General features: G+C 38.3%; 1 protein-coding gene across 1 annotated transcript in view; it reads left to right on the top strand.

Moving 5' to 3' along the window:
• The window catches only part of MEOX2 (mesenchyme homeobox 2), an 83,277-nt gene that overhangs the window by 47,097 nt on the left and 12,224 nt on the right, over window positions 1-23,956 (top strand). Inside the window, exon 2 of the mRNA XM_019508508.1 lies at window positions 10,300-10,472. Within this exon, the coding sequence (XP_019364053.1) occupies window positions 10,300-10,472 (173 nt within the window). The remainder of the gene's footprint in view (window positions 1-10,299; window positions 10,473-23,956) is intronic.

The following is a 23,956-nucleotide window of genomic DNA, read 5'->3' as shown; positions in this document are numbered from 1 at the left end:
CCCTCCCACCCCTCCAGTGGAGTGGGTGAGAGAGGCTGGTGGTATGCCATCTGTCCATGGTGGTTCCCAAGATGGGAACCTGGGGCCCTTTGCTGTTCTGAAATTCTTCCTTTTGTATTCTTTCCTCCTCCTGATGACTCTTCATCTCTGGGCATTGCTGATTGGTCTTCTTGTGGCCGTCATACTTAACCACATTCTGTCCTGTCAGCATATTCCTAAATAGCATTTTCTAGCCATCAGTTAGATGTAGCATCACAGTAGAGAATATTGAGAAGAGTGTTGAAGTGATGATGCAGCCTTGCTTAACTCCTGTCTTAATGTCAAAGAGATCTGTGCTAGATCTGTTACTTGCATAATCATGGAGCAGGTGAAAAATGGTGACAAATTTCAGTGGGCATCTGTACCTGAGAAGGATCCTCCATAGCTAAGAGAACCTTTTAAATTTTCTTGGGAGTTCTATATAGTTTCTGCCCAAAGAAAATCTTCATCAGATCTTTCTCTGAGGACTTAAGGAGTGTATTCTTCAAACAGTTTTCATCTATGATTGCCACATGCACCCAAACACCTGTGTTTGTTGAGAGGTTTTGGTAATACCTGGGGTGCTATGGTGGCTGTTTGTCATTTCTCACCTATTTTCCAAAGGGAAATCCCCTGTCTGAATAGGAGATGGACTCTTAAGGCATTGGTTTACAAGATTGTATAGAAACCCCAGTCCTGCAAACTTACAACCTCACTCCTATGACTGGTTCCCCCGTGACCATTAGGATTGTTCTAGGCATTAATTCATACACAGGCATAAGTGAGGGTTAAAGTAAGAGATGAAATGAGTGTCAGAGGAAGATGCAGTTGGATGGATAATGTGAACTCACAGAAATACACCCATCCCATGAAGGTACCTGCAGGTAAGATACTAGCTAGCCCAATGTTAGTGATTCAGTGCTTCTGACATTATAATACCTGGACTGTTATTTTGAAGAGTCAATTATAACAACAACCCCTTCCGCCTCTCTAAAAAACCAAAAAAACCCCCAAAAAACCCCCACAACCAAAACCACAGGATGGTATATAACCATTTAAAAATATCTACAGGTGTTACTGAACAAATTCTTGTTCTCATTGGAAAGAGAGAGGGGTCTGAGGGATAACACATTATCTCAATAAGCAAATAAAAGTCTATCTTTATTGGCATGAAAACAAGGATTCATGTAATTTTGACATCATACACCTGTCCCTGTGCAGATTTGCCCCTTTTCACATGCAAGATTTTGAATTATGAAGTTGTTCAGATTTTCAAAGGAGAATTCTGTGAATGTTTTTAATGAATTGCAGTGCTAACGGTACTGTTTATGATGTTCTTTGAGATATCTTATCTTATTTAGTTAATCTATAAGGTGCATATATACCCTGCCTTATGTTTGGCTTCAGGTTAACATGGCTGGCTACCTTTCTGTCTTCTCTGAGGCATGTAGCTTTGGAACTGTGCAATATAGCTGTCCAGACTCTTAAATAAGAATAACTTTAAAAATAATTAGGTGCTTAAAAATAGGGAGAGAAGAAGAAAATGGTAATGGAAAGAAAAAAAAATCAAGAAAGAAAAAAAAAAATAATGACCCTTTGCATTATGAATATGGCCACCAGCATTCAGCAGTGTGTCACTTTCTGTGAGGTTTACTATCACTTTCTGTACAATTAAATCTTCTATTTAAAACTAAAAAAATGTTTAGGGCACAAGCAAAATGAAAAATAAGCATTTTGTCACTCATACTGCCTGGTATAAACCATGAACACAAAAATAGTTTATAACTATGAGTAGAGTTCTCCACCCATACCAGTTACTATCAAAACAGTAGCAGCTAGGTTGATATGTACATATATGCATCTTAGCTATAATGCTAGAAAATTAGAGCATTTCATATTATCATGATGGCTAAGAATAAAAAAAATTAAAACAGCGGTCAGTGGGTATCAGCTACACAATGGCTGTGTCTACGCAAGGCACCTAATGCGCAGTACTCTAATAACACTGCGCAGTAGCATGCCAGGCAAAAACGATGCTAATACACTATTGTGCAGTAGTACTGGGCTACTGTGCAGTAAGCCTCACTAAAAAACCATGCGCCAGCACTACTGTGCAGTAACTATAGTTACTGTGCATTTAGTTAGTATTTCATTAAGCAAGTACTGTATTAAACTAAATGTGAAGTAACTTGCTCATTAACAAACGTGTAGATGCGCCCAATATGTATCTCACAATAAAAAGGCCATGAAATGCTGTAAATTCTTTTTCCTTTATTAGGAGACCAAAAATATATTTCAGATTTATGGAATGGTTATTGTCATGTAAAGAAACCAAATTTCTAATAAGTATATGTTAGGGTCTTGAATAAAAGAAAGAGGCATTTGGCATTGACCCACATACCATTCATTGTGTGTCCTGTTTTTGATGGTGGAATCTAAAGGCTTTTGTTTATGTGTTGGTGGTTTTAAGTGACTTGGAGGAATTAAGCTAGAAAGAGACACTCCTGCATGCAATGTTACTTCACTATGAAGTAACAAGATTGTCACATTGATTTATATGCATGGGTTGCTCCATTTGTAAAATAAACAATATGTAGTAGCTGCAGTCTTCAGGCACTTGAGGCCCTTATAAGAAAGTTTGGAGTTTATGCAGTTCATTTATGCAACATCACAATAGAATTATTGTGGTGCTGCATAAGTGAACTGCACAAACTGTAGGCTTTCTTAAATTAATAGTTGATGCATACTTAACCATCTAAGAAATCAAAATGATTTCAGTTTGAGTTATGGGGATGCATAATCTAGATCTTAAAAAAGGACTACATAATCTAAGTCTTCAGAAAAGAAAAATAAAATGTTTGAGGTCCAAATTCTCTGTTGAATAATGCCTTTTGAATTTAGTTTGACTGTTTATGAAATAAGATACCTTTATTCTCACTGAACAGTGTCGGAATATCATCCTAGCTAAGCAGGTGACTAACTATAGTGAAATGCTAGTAGATTTTGGTGTTTACATTCTTGCATGCAGTGGTTTTCTCAGTTTTGCAAATATAAACTGAAACTCCAGTTTTGTCCATAAAATGAGGATCCATCAATTGCTAAAGTAAGCCAAGCCAAAAGTGTCTGCATCTTAAGATTTTTGCAAATGATTTTGATGCATCCAATTTGGAATAGGGTTGTCTCTTCCTTTGTTCCTGCTACCTCAAGCATGCTGGTGAAGTGCAATTAAATAGAAGTATTTTATTTTTCCCATATGTTAGTTGCCTTATTCTCCTTGTGTCAAAGCCAGACATATAAACTTAGTTTCTAGTTGCAGATAAACTATATATTTGGGTCAGCACTCTGTTTTTCCATTTTTTCTGTTGTACCTCTTCTGGTTTTACTAGCATAAAACTGAAGGAACAAAGTGCACATCAAGCGATTCTGTGGTTAAAGACTACATGTCTCATTAGGCTTCTGTGTGTTGGAAACCCAGTCAGTCAGAGCAGACTCGACTAAGCAGTTTGCCAGAGCACAGAAATTAAAGTGCTCCACTAGACTCTAGAGTCAGGTGCATCAGTGTCCCCTCACTGAAAAATGGTGGTGGAGAACTTTGAACTAAAGCTTATTCAATGAACTTTAGTTCAGAGCACCCCACCACTATTTTTCAGTGCAGGGACACTGATACACGTGACACTTGGGTGCTTTTAAATTAGCATGGCTTGCTAATTAAAGTGCCTCCCCACATGCTTCCCAGAACACGTGTAAAACTATGCTGTTTGATTTTTAGCAAAGTTGGGAAAGAGATTGGAATTCTGATATGACAGGAAGATTCCTTTTTCTAGAATAAGATAACTTGGGTCACACTATCAGGATTAGAAATGGTCTTTCATTGCCCTTTTACTAACCTTGATTAAATTATAAACTAACAATAGCTAACTTAACACCTCCAGTACATTCAGTCAGACTTTAATAGTATTTTTCTAAATAGCACATTCTGCTCTACTGAACTAGCAAGTCCATCTAATATTTGTTTCCAAGAAATGTTATGTTTTTTTCCCCCACAGTATTGAGTGTAATTAAAGATACCATCTGCAGTTTTAGAAACCAGACAGGAACAATCCTTTTGTATTTTTTAAGATAGTGTCAGACTACTTGCATTAGCATGATCCCAAAGAGCAATGAGAGACCTGTCAACTGACGGGAACCTGAATGTAGCCCCATATTTTCTTAAAGAAAGTCTTAGTCTGCCTGCAGAGAGGGAGAGACCAGCTATACTGATCACTGTATTTTACATCAAGTGTTTCATACCAGATGTAACTATTTTGTGAGTTGGGGGGGTGGGGAGTACTGCAATTTAGGTCCCCTTAGACTTTGTTCTCAGTCTCTACACCTACCATTTGGTATCAGATTTAGCCAGTAGAAGAAAATTGAAGGTTTTTTGCCTCAGTTGCAACACCTGCAAAACAGATGTAAGCTGACATGAAATCTGCCAAAAATCTCTTCCAAGTCTCCCACCCATTTTCCACCAAAGAAACCAGTCAGGTGATATGAACGGAGAAGACCTTAGAGTCAGAAAAAGATGGGATCTCCCAGTCCTGACTCTTTAAAGTCTGTTGAAAAGAAGTGTTCCAAAAAAGCTAGGTTTACAACATTGGAAATTAAAGCAATCAAAGTTCATGGAGGTAACAAGTGAAAAAAAACATGATTCCAAGTAGCTTGCTATTAACAGGGAATAAAATAGAGAGATCTGCCTACAAACTAATGCAAAAAGTCAGTGAAAAGCTGTGAAACAGAGAAAAGAATCAAATATTTGTAGGAGTTTATAACTGATAGTGCACCCTGTAAATACACCTCTTTTTCAATACTTTTTCAGTATTTTAAACATTTAAATGTGTTTAAGTAAAACATTGTTGGCTCACTTTTTAGCAGCTTAATTATGATAGTGTGCAATTGTCTCAAATGAGTTTGAAGTACTTACTGATACTTACCTCCTTGCTGATATTCACTTTGTGGGTATTGTAACTAACACAGTTTCAGAATGAACCATTTCAATTAGTTGATGTTGAAAATTAAACATTAAGTAACATCCAAGCTTTTGTCAAAACAGTCACCACAAGTTTATTCATTCTCTTGGATAAACCTAGTTACTAAAGAGGAGAGGAGGGAAACGTATCTAATGCTTATGCCTTTCCAGTTTTAGAGTTTTGTTTTGTTTCTATTTATCACATATGTTCTGAGTATTTTGAAAGTTAGAAGGTGCTACCAATTATATGAACATTTAAAGAAATCCAAATAAACAAACATAATGTTTTTTCTCATGCCTGCATCTATTAAATCTGATGTTCACAAATAAATATACAACATATGAATTACTTGCAATCAGATTGTTGAAAAAGCATGACAACTTGGTTAAAGTTGAGATGTACAAATATCCTGGCTTCCCTGCATCAGCATTTCCAGGGACATGCGGAGGCTAAATGTTAACGCAGTTAAGAAAAAACAGGACCTAGGATTTCATGCTTGTGTGTTTCTTGATTCAATTTAGCAATCTTAGAAAAGAGTACAAAGAAGTACATTTTTCAATGTACTGCTCTAGTACTATAACGTATGGAAACTATAGTAAGCTCTGAGCAAAGCCCTCAGTAGTTTCAGTGACTGGCAAACGGGCTTGAATGCTCCCAATTACTATAGTTTTGCTGCTTGTATGGCTACCAGGCAAATAAGTTTCTAGTGAGAAAATATTTCTTATGTAAATGGGTCTACACTCTGCTTATCAAGCAGTGTATGTATGAAGAATTACCGAACATGCTACGATGTGTAACTTCCCTCTCCACCTTAAAGCCCCAGATTATTAGAGTGCTGTGCTAGCCAAGAAAGTTGTGCATGGTAAACCATGACATTATTTGGTGATTTGCATACAATTTATAGACCCACTCAAAAATGCTTTCCCAAATGCCGAATGCTCATACATTCAGTGACGTGTAAATAAATAAATATTGAGACTGGCAGTCTGCTGTTTAAAGCCTGCTGCTGACAACTGCTGCTGCCAAAAATTTACAGTCTTGACATTTAGTTAAAGCGAGTACCCAGTAATGGTACGAGCATCTAAATAATGAGTTGCCCAAGCAGCTTCAGTTTCACACAGGATCTGTGTAGGCTAATGTTACCAACTGTATTAAACCCCTAGTTCAAGCCACATGCTGGCAAGCATGAAGGACAAATGTTTCATCTCTGCCTTTGTGACAATTACATTTGACTCCTTGTGCACCAGTATCCCAGGGGCATGGGACTGAGGTTCTCGGTTTCTGACTGACTTTCATGAGTTTACAACTCAAAGCTTTGACTTTGACCTAGAGAACTATTGCCCAACGGACAACTTGCCTCTCTCAGCTATTTTTATCATGAAAGTTGCCCTGCAGTCTTAGTAAAATGCCTGCAGTGTTATTTCCAATTGTCATGACATCAAGAGCTACTTACCGCTCATGGAATTATTTTGGTGTGCAGCCAGTGGTGGTAGGGAGAAAATTATCAATGATCTATTGAATGCAGGTACTCCTTGAAATTGTCTCCCCTCACTGTATTCCTGCAGCATTCCCATGTAAGTCTCATAAATATCAAGAGGAGAAAACCCCTCTGCTTATGGCCATGAAGACTTCTCTGAGTATCACCTAGAAACATGGTCGCTATTACCTGCATAGGGCATAAAATCAAGGCCTTTCTTGTTTTATGACCATTTCTGACTGTTTGATCTTGCCCCAAGGGATGACAAGGTCAAACATTCACAAACTCTTCCAAGACAGTTTCAGGCAGGACATAAGGAAGAACTTTACTGTCTGAGCCCCCAAGGCCTGGAACAGACTGCCCCCAGAGGTGGTGCAAGCGCCTACTTTGGACTCCTTTAAGAGACATTTGAATGTTTATCTTGCTGGGATCCTGTGACCCCAGCTGACTTCCTACCCCTGGAGCAGGGGGCTGGACTCGATCTTCTGAGGTTCTTTCCAGCCCTAATGTCTATGAATCTTATTTTCAGTATAATGAATTTACCAAATATCCCTAATATGAGTATTGTATTTTTATACAGGTATATAATTGCATTTAGGCCTTATGCCACTAAATACTAAAGATTTTCTAGAAAAGAACAGACCTCAGAGTTTATTACTGTAACATGAAACAGTGCTCAAATGGTACCATTCTGGGTATTAACTGCATTCACCACATTGCTGTTCTTTATCCAGGAGCAATGCACTTCTAGAGACATGTGGTACAAATGTAACTCTCACTCAGAATCCTAAAAGAGATGTTTTAGACATTCACCTAAAGTGAGTCATTGCTAGTTTTGGTACGAGGATTCAAGCATATAGGGCCAAACTGAACGTGGATACATGCTTACATAAGCAGAATTTTTCCATCATAACTATCTGACCAGGCTGGGGAGATACAAAAGAGCAGTAAATCTGGACCTCAGTGAAAGACAGGTACTAATAGATAGTAATGGGTTTGGAGTGTTTGTTTAGTATTTATCACTTTCACCACTTCAGATGGAAATCCAAGAAAATAATGCAGCGTCTTTCCACATACTTAGAAAACTGTAGGAGAAGTTATGTTTTCATGAACCAGCCTGTCCTTGTTTGATGCAGCATCTTGATAAAAGCTATTGTAAAGTCGAAAGCTATCTCAAAGTTCTCACAGAGTTTTGTATTCCAAGTTAATAAGGAGCTGTTTCCTCTGAGAGCAAAGATTTATTCATTTCTTTTTGCTAGTGGTAGATGAGTGAGGAGAAGCTGCTTTAATGTTCTTGGCTAGGGACAGAAGTTACACACAAACCGGTTTACGTGATCAGAAACTGGTTTAAACCTGTAGCAGATCAGAAGTTCAGTGCATATAAGCCAGTTTCAAAATAGCTGAAACTGGCTTAAGATAAACCTGGTTGAATGTAGCATCAAACTTAACTGATTTGGGTCAAACCGGTTTATGAAAATTCTGTCCCAGACTCCTTCCTGGTTCAAGTTAAATCATAATCCCACAGCATGCTTTGCAGCCCTGGGCTAGGCTGTGCTGTCTGCTCCAGAGAGCAGGCCTAGCCCTGCCCCTCTTCTCCTTAACTTAGGACAGTGAAGGATGGTTGATGAGGGGGTGGGGGTGGGAAACCTGGCTGAGGGCCACAGCTGGGTCTGGGGCATAGACTGGGACAAGAGCCTGAGAGGGACTGCCCTCCGCCCCTCAGGCAAACTCCATCTGGGGTCTCAGAGGGACTTTAATTCCCCCCTTCCATGGCTCACTGTGCCTCAGTCTAGCAGAGACTAAGGCAGGCAAGCAGTTGATAGGGGCAGGGGGCATAATTCCCCTCAGCTCCCCCAGGGCATGGGGGAGGGGGAAGAGTCTGGCAGGCATTGCTCCTCAAACCCAGGCAGACCCTGGCTGGGGTCTGCTATGGGCCAAGGAGGGGATTTAAATTCCAGTGTACTAGCCCAGAGCTGGGACCTGGTTACACCTGCTCTGCTGGGGTGGAGTGGGGGTGGGTCAAAAGCCTTGGATCTTCAGTACCTTCCCTTTGGCAGTGGCTGGCATGCTGGGAGGCAGGCTCTAGTGCACCCTGGCTTCTGGCCTGAGCCACTGAAGTCATGTGGCTGCATTTCCTGAATCAAAAGTGAATGTCTGTTCACCTGCTTCTCTGCAGCATAGACTAACCTGCTAAGACTGAATTGATTCAGCCTTGGGTTTTGGCTGTCTGTACTTAGCCTTTGAGTATATGCCTACTTCTTTGGCTGGGCACAAGCTGAACTGTAACTAGATACTGAAAAATCTGGGTTTCACATGGGGTAGGGGCATTTTTCCATGTCCCCTCCCAAGTTTTGCTATACTATTACAGTAACTTCTGTGTCTTTAATTGAATAATTTGTCTTTTTTACTCCACTGGGGTGTAAAATCATGACCTTTGGCAGCCTAAATCTGTGGCTATAATATTACTTGTATACACTCCAATTTGAGGGTTCTTTTCTTATGCGACAAGGAAGGTAACTCTGCACCATATCCATTCTCCTTTTGCTTTCATAGACCTTCATAACTTATCATAGCTTTGCTGTTGGGCTTAGTGGTCTTCTGGACAACTTTAGGCATTTTGATGAGTCATCTGACAAAGAAAAGTCATAGGGAGTCTGCTTATGGGCCTGTCAGTTTGGAAGGTGACGCAGGTTTCTATTTAAATCAGCAGCTGAAGTGTGAATGTATCTGTGACATTTTTAAGATGGTTTGTGGGGCCAGAAGTTGACCAGTGATTTTCATGTTGAGCACCTGCTAATTTTGGACTTAACAGTGTTGTGTGGTGCCTAGCCATGAATTTAAACAAAAAAACCCAGAGGTAATGACATTTTATGTGAATAAAATGTTGGCTATTTGACAACTAGATCATAGCATGTATTCAGTTGGAGTATAATAGCAATGGAAAGTGTTTCATTGACTTCAGTTGTTCTGCGTCATGACCTGTCCCAGACTAATGGAAACCATGAGGGCTGATGGAGGAATGTTAATGTAGCTGCTACAATCATGGCAGCATGTATACTTTAAGGCATGGATTTAGCGTGGCAGTAGCACTTTCTGTATCACATCCCAAAGTTGTTGAATTGTTGTATATCTACATCTAGAAGAAGATAGACTGCCTAAATCAGAGATGTATAAGATTTCATTAGGAGCAGTGTACTTCATCAGGTGCTATAAAGAGTCCCTTCATATGCTTATGCATTTCTTCAGTAGATGCTATGAAGGGACTGTGCATCAATACATGCCTAAGTGTTCCACCCTTTAATTTTGTAATAGTAGTATCTTGTAGTTGACTGAATTTCACATGCTTTTTTATATTTATGTTATTTTGTTCGAGATAGAGTTAAGGATCATTGAATATTTGGTTTATAGCACAGAGAACTTTAAATTATTAGTGAAAGGATAAGATGAAGCCAACTGTATTTCTACTCATCCGGTAGGTCACTGGCCAGAAAGTATACATCCTAATCTCTACCCATGCTCTTAGTGTATTTAGAGTTTCAGAAAGTGGGAAATGTTTGAAGCTTTCAGGAGTTTTGCAGTTCAGAGGACGGAACAAAGTCAGTGGGTCTGTAGAATTAATGAAGTAGAAGCAGTGCACTGTTCTTGAATGCTTGCTACTTTTCTGTTTGGCAGTGGAGTATCCTGGTGCTTTTCTGCCATTCCAGGGTGGGTCAAGTTTAGGCAAGTACAGCACAAATTTGTGAGATTTTTGGTTCCTGAATTACCATGACTTACATGTTTATATTTCTTTCATTTCAGATTCCCAAGAAGGAAATTACAAGTCAGAGGTGAACAGTAAACCTAGGAAGGAAAGGACAGCTTTCACCAAGGAACAAATCAGAGAGCTAGAAGCAGAATTTGCCCATCATAACTACCTGACCAGGCTGAGAAGATATGAGATAGCAGTAAATCTGGACCTCACTGAAAGACAGGTACTGATAGATAGTAATGGGTCTGAAATGTTTAATATTTATTGGTACCAGCAGTAGGCAATCTCCTCACTGCTTTTCTGGCTGATAGACTTCACTTGTTTTGTCACGGCTAAAGTACCTATACAAGAGAGTTAGACAACCTAATGTATCAAATTAAACATTAATTCTAAAATGATAATGTTAATTTTTCATGCTTGCAAAACAAATTTGTAAATTTAGTAAACCTACTAGAAACTCTACTTGACTCATTGTTTTTCTATATCTGTTTCTGCCTGCTTTCTGAATGTCAGTAAATTACATAAAAATTGGCAGAATGTGACATTCAAAAGCGTCTCACAATAGGCAAACTTAACTAAGGTTGCAGTAGGGTTTCTGGTAAAACTTAGTTAAAATAAGAATCAGAAGTATCTTGAAAGTTTTGATGATGATTCTGTTATATCCCAGATATAAACTTGAAACACATGTATTAGTTTAAAAGAAAAATATAAGTTAGAGTTTTATTTTTAAACTAACAAAAAATGTTATTGCTAATTGCAGAGGCAGGGATGACAGAGAAGAGGGCAGTGGAGAAATTTTGTCTTGATACCTAGAATATATGCTCTGCAACTCCTGAAACAGAAAATGCACTTTAAAGCCCTGCTTGAGTAAATCAACCAATTCGGCACATTCTAAATGTACCTATGCCAGTCTTCTGCAAAGAGTTTTCCACTGTGGTAAATTTCCAAATGATGGCAGAAATAGTGGAAGTCTAGATCAGAAAATACCATTTATTCTGTTGTCTTTTAGAAAATCTGTTGCTGCCTGTTCTGTGAAATAAGAGGAGACAATGTCATTTCTTATCACTGGTATTAGTTTCCTTCTCTTGAAGCCCAGATCCTACAAAACACATAAGCACGTGCTTAATTTTTTGTTATGGAGTCATACTGACTTATCAGTGGAACTGTATCAGTGCTTTAAACAAAAGCTTGCAGTGAAGTGTTTGAGGGGCCTGGGCTAAACGCACTAATGCTTTAACTCAACTCTTACTAATGTTTTAAAGTTCTCTTTATTTACTAGTAAATAATCCTATATGCACATATATTGAGGAGAGTTCTTGTCTGCATGTTCAGCCTACGTGATCCTACTAAACACAATATTGCTATGTATTCATGCATATTTAACTCCTTCCAGATTGTATACATCACAATGATAAGTCGTCTGCATTTGATAAATTATTAAGGGACTGCATCTGAAACAAATGATCTGTGCTCAGGTGCCTTGTTACAGATTCATGCACTAACAGAACCTGAATAGCATATTGAACAGATTCCATGCAGAAAAGTGTGATCATCTCCATTAGCTAGAATTCATTGGATAAATAGTAGATGATATTGTGAACAAGAAACACTTCACCATGTGTAGTAATATTCATGTTACTGATTTTGGTGGTTAATTTAAAGATGATGGAGCTTCGTGAAGCTTGATCTTATGAGAAGATGTTAAAGACAGATCCATTACCCTGAATTTAGTTTACATTTTCTAAAAATAGTACAGCTCAATTAAAAGCAGATCCATTTATAGATGTATACCTGTACATCCATATGTGCACAAGCAAATAAAAGTGGGTTTACTCTGGAGGGCTTCCAAAGACCCACATACAAAATGGTTTTCCAAAATTTCCTCTGTATACAAGTCAGTAATATCTCTTATGACATGAAGATAATGTCAATTAACACTAATTTTGCTAAATATGAGAGTGGGCATTAAACCCTTGTTGTTTCATGGGAATTAGCTTAAATTTTTTAGTACGAATATAATTAACACCCTTTTGGTATCACAGAGAAGGAATTAATTAAGATGTAGAGGGGGAATAAATAGTAATATTGAATAGGCTCAATCTTGCAATTCTTTCTCAGCAAAAAATGCCATTGAATTTAATATACTCAACAGACTTCAAGCAGAGTCTTGCTTTAATAAGAGCTCTAGGAAAGTGCCTCATACTTGTTTTGACATGCATATAATATGTGCATTTTATTGTCTGCACGATCACCCAAAGGTCCAGAAATATTCAGATATTTTAAGTGGTAATGGATCCTCAGGAAATATTCTACACTGAGGCCGTAACACTTTATTATAAACTGAAAAAAAAGTTTTAAGTGGAGGTATGGATTTTCTTAATGGTTAATGCAGCTTTAAATGGTTTATATTAAACATAACTAGAGAATCAAAGATCTATATTCCAGTTTCAAATCTCACCATTTCATTTATTTTACAGGATAAAACTGTCTCAGGAAACAGGAATAGGGCATAAAGGATTTTCCTTTCCAAAATTGTGTGTTCTCATATATAAAAATCAGTGTAGCACTGAATATTAACTTAGACAATCATATATAAATATGTGTGGATAGAATAGTAAATAGCAAATAAGTAATAATTTATATTTTTGATTGTGCTTAGTGTTCAGTGCTAAAATATTTTTTCAACATAGATGATTATTCAAGCTTTTAACATGTACCATTTGTTAAAAACTATTCGGTTGACTTCAGTGAAGATGTCCCTGCCTACAAAAGCAGTAGGTTGAATCTACTGTTTAATTGCTCCTTTGTAACTTCTATGAGATGCCAGCTATGAGAATTATGCTGATATTTGTGATCTTCTCTGAGTAATTGGAATTCTGTAGCATCTGAGCTTCATTCTGCTCTGTTCTTCCGTATAATCACATATGGCAATTGGACTACTGAAAGTGTTGTTGCTTCCCTTTTGTTTTGCTAGGCTTCTTCAGGAAGGAAAAGCTTCTAACGATTTTATACAGATCAAAGACAAAACTAACCCTTTGGCTGGCCACCATAAGCCTATCTGTCGGGAGATGAAAAGGGCTTGTTGACAGTACTGAAAATGTCCTTGGTTGTCCACAACAAAAAGATGAATGGCAAGTGAAAGGAAACCTAGCATCATACTTCAGCATTTGTTTTGCATTTTGAAGGTTACATACATTGAGCCAAATAGTGATGTCACTTCCAGAGTTATAAATTGGAAGTGTTGCTACTGAAATAAATTGAATTCCTGTAGTGGAAAGCTGGTGCATGTAAGCAGCAGCAGGCATTTTATTTCCACAGTGTATAAAAACCTTCAAGAGGGGAATTCTGTAAATCAGATGACCTGGTTTCCCTCTGCACTAGCTCTACAGCTATGCAGCTTCATTGACTTTAATTAAATTGCTCCAGGATTAAACTGGTACTGTACTGTGTGATTACACAGGTGGTATTATTTCTTCTTCCTAGAATAGGAATGCTTCTGACATATTTGTCATTGTAATTATAACAGAATATGTGTGCTTGTGTGTGGCACCAGTATCTACACGTTTGTATATTATTCTTGTAATATCACCTAGTATGATTCAACTTAGATCCAGAGCCCTGTTGTGCTAGATTTTACACACACAGGTTAGGAGACACGTTCTTTTCTAAAGAGTTAATGACCTAAACCTACTGCTGGACATTTTCAGGTGCCAAATTCACTGTGCTTGGTTTTCAGACAATCTGGACATAGGGCATGGCACTGCTGGAGAATTGTTATTTCTGGAATACCACCATGTTATAAGAAACCCTGTTCAGGACAGCTCACTCTTAATCCCAACAGCAGGAACTGATTTTTTATTACTAGGATGCACTGAATTGACTAAGCCCATTATAGCAAATGTTCTCTTCTAAATATCTTTTCTCCTGGACCCACGTGGCTTTACTATAATGAGACTGTAGAGCAAGGTATTTGATATGTCCTTCTTCCTGAATAGGGTAAGACATAAGTTTATATCCTGCGCACCAAGCTATAGACATGACAATGTTTGGAAACTTTTTAGTTATTATGGGAATACTTGTTGAACATTCTTTGTGCAAAGAGCATTGAATTTAATGTAATACAGTAACAAAAACACAGTAGCCTGTATTAGACACCTTAGACATCTCCATTCAGAAATTAAGTTTGCAAACAGAACTAACCATTGATGGAATTACTTTTGATATGTTGTTTTTATTAAGACTTGGTCTAAAAAAAAAAAGCAAAAAGCAAAATCAAATTTATTGTACAGAGGAAAGAGGCAAGAATAAACAGGGGGAAACTATTTTCAGGTCATCCTGAAGTTGCTTCTTTCAATTATTTCCCAAGATGTGACAGATGTGAGAGAAATCATGAGGCCTATTATCTTAGGAAAGCTCTATCTTCCTCTTGACCATAATGATAATTTCTACCATACGTTAAAGCTTAAAAAGGACATCAACCAACCAACACTTCATAATTACCTGTCTGGCATTTAAAACAAACTATAGGAAAACATATGGTGGACCACTTTTAAAAGCTATGTGTAATTTTCCTACAGACATCAAAATAAGCTCAAAGTAAATTTCCAAACAGCTTTTGAAGTTAGCACAAATATAAATGCCTACTGGAAGAACATGTCCATGAAAAAGTGCCAAGGACGGACAAGTCCTAATTTTTGTGTGTTTGTTTGCACATTAAGTAGTATTATTCATGATGTGTGAATCAGGAGATACCATGATTTCTGTTGCATCCTAGATTGAGAATCTCTCAGGGTTACAAGACAGAAGAATAAAAAAAAAATGTATGTCTCAAAGTGCTCTCTTCCTATCTGGGTGTTCAAGACTTTTTTGAGAGCATTTTAAGCACATCTGGTGGTAGGATGGCTTTATTATGGCATTGTAAGAATTCAAGCGATATAGGTGCATCTAATTCCTGCTCCATCTCCATGTCATAATCCCTGCTCAGCCAGCAGTTAATAATTTTCAGCTGGCAGGCCTCTCTATATAGTTTGAAGAGCCAATTAGTCTAAAAAAATCCCTAGATATTTGTAACCTTGACAAGCGCATTCTTGGCTTTTTCTGTCCATCCAGATAAACTTGGACAAGTCTCTGTCCAAACTTTTAATATCTCACTGTGGGATGAGGAGAGGAAGCAGCTGCAGTAGGGTATAAGAGGCGTGGCAAAATGGACATTTTTATAGGGTTGATCTTGCCAAATATAGAAAGAGTGGGAGATCTTTCCACCTCACAGGATCTTTTTTGCACAGAGCTAATCAAAGGAGCAATGTTGCAGTTCTGTAGGCTAGCTAAGGTTACCGGAATAAACAATCCAAATGTAATACTTCTGTTTGCTAGCATAAACGGAAAATCCCACCTAGTCGGATCAAATTCTACTGATGGCAATGACAGAGCTTATTTTGTGTTAGCTAACTTTATTTCTCAATATCTGCCAAAAATCCATCAGTCATTTATAAAACACTCATCTTGGTATCTCTTGGTAGCCAATGAAGTAAACAATTTGGAAAAATGAAGAAGTGCTTCTTTCTCTGACTTCTAGATAATGCAAATGTCCAGTTTGTTGTTTTATTGAGATGGTAGCAAAGGTTGCATAGTTAGTAAAATGAGGAAGGTAACAAGAGATTCACAGTGCCTCTTTTAATAACTGTTGTGTTGGAACCAAGCACAATGGCACCTCATCTAATCCAAAGTTGGACCTAGAGCATTACTGTAGTAGGGATAAACAATAATAGAAAGTCCCCAAACAAAGGTCACCTCAATCCTCCATCACAAGTGAATACTTACTTTTGTGAGGGTGGAAAGGTATTTAAATAAGTCCAAGTTCTCATTCTTATAGTCCTTTCTTATGCAAATTGTCCCAGCTGAGTCCGAGATGAATTTGTCTGGGCCTATCAGTCTGACTTCCTGTATGGGCAAAACTTTTTCTTTTTTTGGTGGCTATTCCTTCAAAATTTCTATCTATTCAACTGCATCCAGATATGCTAAAAAAAAAAAAAAAAAAAAGTATACATGGCCTGCGTCCCTCTGGACTGTTCATTTTGTATAAATGAAAACTCTTAAAGTAAAAACCTAATAACATTTTTATATTTTGTCTTGACTAAAAGAATTACTAAGGAAAGAGAATTATTGCAAATCTCCATAATTTATTTCTTTTGTAGGCAGAAATGGTATTGATAATCTAAAATATATATATCTATCTGGCAAAACAATAACCTATGAATTTACTTTGTCATAGAAAAATGGTGGGAAATTGTTAGTTGGATTCACTCGGTGAATAAAGGCCCTAGTATTTCAAGCTGCTAGCTGTGGATTGGCTGCTAAGCCAGCACAGAGTCAGTGATTTTGTTGAAGTCCTAAATCAACCTGTGTACAAGATTTGGACCAAGGCTTGATCATCCAGCATGGTTAGTAGTACTTCTAGTTTACGTAAAAAAGTGGGGAAGAGGGTCATTTCAGTGTGTTCTACAGGCCATTCCTATGTTTCCCATTAGAGCTGTCCATGTGCAAAAGGAAGTACAAATTGTTAACCACCTTTTGAGGTTGGCATAGCTACTATATTCACTAGGAGTTCTGGCTGGAGAGCTGGTGATCTGACCTGTGCCAATGCACAGTGATGTTTTAATGTCATGGTTTATCTCTAAAAGAGGTGACACATTTATCATTCTAAAAACCTAAGAGAACAAATGTCAACACATTTCTGAAACTTCGGAGTTTAACTCTTGGAGCCTGAGGGGGTGGGGGTTACATGTATAGAAAGGGATTATTTGTTATGCTAGGTACTTTTGAAACTAGATGTCATGTGCTTGCCTTCTCTCCCTTTGGGCTGATCCAGCTGAAAATAGCTATAGCTTTCTGAGTCATGCCAGATGTCCAAGAGGATGTTGGCTTTGTGGCCAGGTTGGGCTGCCTTAGAAATCAAGAAAATCCTCTAATTTGGAAAAAATGAGCTGTGGAGCCAGAGTGAATGCAAGTTTGAGTGTTCCCTTCTTGTCCTACCTAATGGCTTCCACAACAATAGAATCCAAGAGGCTTACAGAATTATTGTGAAGCAGTAGTTCAGAAGCTGTTTTTCTGCTGAATCACATTATTGACATTTCACTCTTCTCTGTATTGCTAAAAAGTCAGTAAATGTAGCCAAAACATAGGGTCCCTGCTTCCCCATTGCCTTGAGGCTTTGAATCACTGATATTTGGGCAAGTGGGTACAAAATGCTAGATAGTCAAAAATAACCTCCTCCATACAAACATTACCATACACAGAATAGTATCGCAACCCTCATTTTTGAAAGAAAAGGGTCTCTAAGGTTGGAAATAGCAGCAACAAATGCATCAGTTGTAAAACTAATACTGTGGTGTTTCTGAATGCAAACAACCTAATACAATGTTCTGTGAAAGGTAGGAACCGTGCCATTTTTCAATGTGTTTAACTTTTAAGCCTGACTTATAATGCTTGAAAAAGTAAAAATTAAAGATTTCACTTGGCTTCAGCAGAAATGGGATATCTGATATTGAAATCATTGTTGGTTGAAGTGACATTTATTAACATGGAGTGCAGCAGGATAGTTGGTTGCTGTCAAAGCTTTTGATATTGGGAATGAAGTATTCAAGTCACTATCCTCTTCTGAAATTTAAAGCCCCATCCATCCCTATGTACACGTGGGCAGCTCAGAAAAGAATGCATCACTTACCTAGTACCCAAAGCCTCAGCCGCCTCTGTGTAACCAAAACCAAAAACCCCTCCCACACCTTCTCGAGTGCCAAGAGTTCCAGCTGTCCCTTACCCACCTGCCAAAATTTTCTCTTTTATCTCCCCAGCTGCCACTATGCTCTTATTCAGAATAAAACATTAAAATGTAAAAGGACATAGATTGATTTGGATAAGAAAATGGAAAACCTTAATTGAAGTAATTTATTTTTTTTTAATTTTCATTAATACTTTTAGCCATTTTTCTAAAGAAAGTTTGGTTCACATCAGTTGGTATAATTTGGTACTACTTTTACCAGTACCAAGAGAATAGGCTACATCATGTACTTTTGTTAAAGTTTAACACATTACTTCAGATTCTTAACTTTACAGGTGTCTTGTTAGAAAGTGATGAATGGCACATATCATATTTACCTTTATACTCATGATTTATATTGAGTTGGATTTATATGAAACAATTAAAAAAAAAACAGATTTAGCAATATGTAGTGAATTAAACATGCACAGGTTTCTGTCGTAGGCTCATTTAATATTTTAGAACTAGTAGATTTCATCCACTTAAATCTCATTTTTATGCCTGGATTGGATGATAATAGCAACCTTCCCTACCTTTTCTGTTCCCATTTGGTTTTTTAAATAAGAATGAGCTAGTCCTTGCTGTGTTGTATTAGTTGAATAAACTTCAGTGAAAAAAAAAATCAAGCATTCTCTGTTTTGCAGTGATGCAGAATTCCCTTGGAGGCAAATCTGAGGGGGAAATGAATCCAGGAGAGCTGGTTCTACCTTAAGGAGTCACTTTTAAGGGCTCAGGAGGAAGCTATCCCAGTGCGATGGAAGAAAGGGAAGAGTGATAAGAGACCAGTCTGGCTAGACAGTGATGTTCTATGAATTGAAACTCCAAAAGGAATCCTACAAAATTGGAAACTTAATCATATTAGTGGGAAAGAGTATAAAAATATTACATGGGCATGCAAGAAGAAAATCAAGGACAAGGCACAATTTGAAGTGCAACTGGCAAGGAACATAAGGCAATAAAAAGGGATTCTATAAGTATATCAGAAAAGGAAACCTGAAGGAACTATGGGCTCCCTGCTAAATATAGAAACAACCCAGTTATGGGTGATGCAGAGAAAGTTGAAGTGTTTAATGCCTTTTTTTACATCAGTCTTAATGGATAAAGTCAGCTACCAGCTCATGAGGGCAGCTGGCAGCAAAGATAAGGAAGGAGACAAATAACTGAAAAATGGTAGAACAGTTAAGGACTGCTTAGTGAAGCTAGATGTTTTCAAGTCTTCAGGGCCAGATGGGATACACACTAGGGACATGTTTCTATGAACAGGAATATGAATTTCCCCAGGGACAAATAGCAGCAGTGCGTATTTGTGCTGCTGCTACTTGTCCCTGGGCATGCCCCTGCACACTGTCTCTGGTGCATGGCAAATTGCCCTGGGTGAGGTAGGGGAAGCTGGGGCCAGCACCAGAAGCCTTAACTGGAGTCCTGGGGGCCTTTTGGGGCAGCAGCAGTCCAGGTGCATGGAGTCTGGTGGGCAGCTGGAGCATGGCTCTGGTTTCTGGCAGTGCATGCTGGAGTCACTTGCGCCACCCTGCTTTTTTCTTCTGTGGTTTTTTAAGATACTAGGATATTCTGTTATCTATCTTTTGCACCATGGTGCAAATACGCAGCATGGTGGACAGATTCATGAGTGCTACGTGTGTTTCATGGCATCTCAAAAGGTGCCACTAACTGCACATTCCTGCTCATGGGGATGTGGTCTAGGGTACTAAAGGAGTTGGCTGAGAATTCCAGAGCCACTGGCTGTCCTCTGTAAGAGATTGTGGAGGTCAGATGAAGTCCTGGATGATTGGAAAGGGGCAAATACAGAAAGGGAAGAAGAAAGCTCTTGGAGACAACAGAACAATCAGTCTGACCTTGATATATCTTCAGGGAATTTGTTGCAAAGCATCTAGAGAAGAACAAGGTGATCAGAAACAGCCAGCATAGATTCATCAAGAGCAAGTCATGCCTAGCCAACTTGATTTTCTTCTATAAGGTGACAGGGTAATGGGGTGGTGGAAGAACAATGGACATGAAAGACTTTGATTTTAGCAAAGCATTTTACACTGTCTCCCACAACATGCTCATTAATAAGCTAAGGAAGTACAGACTAGATGTAACTACTGTAAGGTGGATACGTAACTGGTTTGGATCATAATGCTCAATAAGTAGTTATCAATTGCTCAAAGTGTAGTTGGGAGGAGGTATCAAGTGGGCTTCCCCAGGAGTCTGTCCGTATTATTTAACACCTTCACTAATGACTTGGACAATGGGATTGAATACATACTTAATGAATTTGTGGATGACACCAAGTTGGGTGGAGTTGCAGACCCTCTGGAGGGTAGGGATAGGATCCAGAATAACACAGATAAACTAGAAATGGTCTAAAATCAATCAGATGCAATTCAACAAGGAGAGGACACTTTTGTATAAGACAGAACACTAACCTACTAATTCAGTTGTACATTCCTATTCAGCAAAATAGATTAATATGCTGAAGTCTTAGGATCCCGTGCACCAGTACCGGCTGGGGGTTGACTGGCCGGGCAGCAGCTCTGCAGAAAAGGACTTGGGGGCTACAATGGACAATAAACTGAATATGAGCCAACAATGTGTTCGTTGCAAAGAATGCTAATGTCATACTGGGCTGTGTTGGTAGGTGTGTTGCCAGCAGGTCAAGGGAAGTGATTCTTGCCCTCTATTTAGCACTGGTGAGGCCACATCTGGAGTACTGTATTCAGTTTTGGTCTCCCCACTACAGAAAGGATGTGTACAAATTGGAGAGAGTCCAGTGGAGGGCAACAAAAAAGGTGAGGGGGTTAGGATACATGACTTAAGACGAGAGGCTGAGGGAGCTGGGCTTACTTAGTTTAGAAAAGAAAAGACTCAGAGGGGATTTAATAACAGCCTTCAAGTACCTGAAGGGGGGTTTGAAAGAGGATGGTGCTCTGGACTGTTCTTAGTGGTGGCAGGTGACAGAACAAGGAGCAACAGTCTCAAGTTACAGCAAGGGGAGTTCAGGATAAATATTATCATGAGAATTTTCTCACTAGGAGGGCAGTAAAACACTGGAACAGGTTACCCAGGGTGGTTGTGGAATCTCCATCCTTGGAGGTTTTTAAGACCCAGCTAGACAAAGCTTTGGCTGGGATGATCTAGTTCAGAATGGTCCTGCTTTGAGCAGGGGGTTGGACTAGATGTGACATCCTGACATCCCTTCCAACCCTAATTTTCTATGATTTCAATATTAGTCAGTCATGTGCTTAAAGCTAAGTGTATGCTGAAGTATTTTGCTAAGTAGAAAAGTTCCGTAAGAATGTAGTTTAAATAGTATGAACGGGGGTTTAATTATGTGAACATACACATCATGTCATCTTATGGCAGCTGCATGGTATGAAACAGTCTAGAGTTTGGCCCTTAAGTAAACCTTTAGGCTATTTAATTTTTTTTCTGAAATAATAGTGCCTACACCACCAAAACAGTACATTGGTTTTCAGCCCTTCATCTTGCTCCATAATTCCTGTGGAGTATTCCTTAAAATAAACAAGCCATAGCAAAACATTTCTCTTTGGTGTCTGCTCCCAAGGAGATGCACAACACAAGGTCATATATTCCGTACCTTATTTAAGCAACAGCTTAATCATCAGTCTGGGGGACGCAGATGCTAAATAACTTGTTGACTAAGGGAAAAGAAGCTATGCTTTCATACTAGTGAGCAGATGTGCTTACAAGATCAGTCCATAACTCCTGATTTAGAAATAGTTGATAATACCGACTTCTCTAACCTACTCATCTTTTTCCTTCATTCCTTTCTCTTTATCTCTGTATGCACACACACCCTATAACCCACAAATACACAAGCATACACTTGTTCTCTCCATAAAACTGTGCTGCTTAGAGAATGTGTGCTTATATATGCATACTTAAAGAGAGAGAGGGAGAGAGTATACATGCAAAAATGTGTCGTCTTACATGGTTAATAAGCAACAAGAGCTCAATTCAGGGACATGCTACATATGTGAACTCCTCTGAAGTTAGTGGTCACTAGGGATATGTCACAAAAATACTCCACAAACTCCATATTAGTAGATATAAATATTTGTATCTGGGCACATTGCTGTGAATAGGTTATAGTTCAAAAAATTGTAGCGCAAATGCTGTAGTTCATCCTACTTCAGAGAAACGTTTGTCCGTTTTTATTTTTCTAGGTTTACTTGATCATTGACTGCTCCCACCCCCTTCTTCCTCTATATACACAGCATGTCATTTCAGACAAGGCACTTAAGTTTCAAACATACTGTAAGTCTGCAAAGTGAAAGTTTCTATGAATTTGAATTAAACGACACGCTCAGTTCTTCACACTTCCTTCCTATTACTAAAATGTAGATGGATCAAATATCAGTAACTATTTTTTCTACCCATTATTGACTATTCTCAAAATCCAAAGGAAGTTCAGATTTCAGATATCTGAATCTGATCTCTAGAGGAAATAGCATGGGAAAGGCCTTTCTCCTATTATTAGAACATGAGCATGAAAGGCCTGATCCAAAGTGTCTTACAGTCAGTGGAAAGATTCTTGCTAAATATTGTTTTGGATCAGGTCCTATATTACTGGAAGTTGTTTATTTTTTCCTTCAGTGTTTTTTCAGTCCCAATTATGAAGTATTTCCTCATCTAAAAAAGCAGGTGAGATTAATAGCGATCCCTGCAGTAAGTAGATTGAGCGAATAAATAAAATGCAGTCTAATGTTTTCAGTACCCAGTTTAACTCCACCTTATTTTTAGAATGTATAAATGCATTTTATTGTATTTAGAGAGAGAAATCTCTGTATTTGAAGTTATTCAAGTATAGCATTAAACTAAATTTTGCTCAGAGATGCAGAGCATTTGTAATCATCCTGCTATGAAATATTCATTCAAAGTATTGTAGTTGTAATTTGTTACAAACTCCTAATCTGAACTCATTAAACAGGTATAGTACTTGGTATAAACCTTACCCTGTAAAATAGAGGAAAAAGAGCACGGTCCTCTTGTACAGGGCCAGAAAATATCTTTAGAATATACTTATTTCGAGGCCTTAATTAAGATTTAAATGGTCAATGGGCTTTGGCCACCCATCTGTCCTGGAGTGACTGCTTCTTAGGCATTATTCTTTCCTGAGGATGATGCCACGTTCTGCAATAACAGAACACAATTGCATTTGTGCTTGTTTGGCTGAGGAGTTTGAAGGGGTAGTAGCATTACATAGTCTTGGTCCTGCTTAAACTTCTATCTTTCATCTTCTTGGGGTGTAAATCATATCTACCTAGCTTCTTTTCATTTAAACAGAGCAGATGTAAAGGTCTAGGGGAAATAAAATGTTTATAAGCACTAAGAGAAATTTTATTCCACTTTGTGCATCAACTCTGAATTTTACCCTACGGCATCTAAAGTTTAGAGGGAGTCTAAAGCCAGGTTTAGACTACATGCTTTTGCCAGCACAGCTGTGTCAGTCCAAGGGTGTGGTGAGGTGTGATTTATGACTGCCATTGCCATGCTGGCAAAAGCATTCAGAAGCACTTATATCAGCAAAATTGTGCCTTTGCCAGTGTAGGTTAGCTTTTTTCCCCCCTCCTTTGCTTAGGAGGGCAGGAATAAGCTGTGTGCCATTATTAACAATATGAGCATTATTACACATGTATTAAGAATGCTTGGCCAGTGTAATATACCTTTGCCAGCATAGACCTGGCTTATGCTACTTTTTAAACTATGATGATCTTAAAGTATGTGTGTACATAACTAAAATGAGTTTTGCTTTCATCTAGTATAACATAAGAGCATATACATGGGTAGTTATCACGGCAAAACTGACAGGCAGTAAAGGCAAAACTTTTTTTTTACCACATGATCAAGTGTTCATATGTCTCTAGTGC

This window comes from Gavialis gangeticus, unplaced genomic scaffold (assembly GCF_001723915.1).
Source record: "Gavialis gangeticus isolate Ggan-Ray unplaced genomic scaffold, GavGan_comp1, whole genome shotgun sequence".
NCBI classification, from domain to species: Eukaryota; Metazoa; Chordata; order Crocodylia; family Gavialidae; genus Gavialis; species Gavialis gangeticus.
The sequence above is the reverse complement of the archived record's forward strand: the minus strand, read 5'-3'. Positions and strand labels throughout refer to the sequence as shown.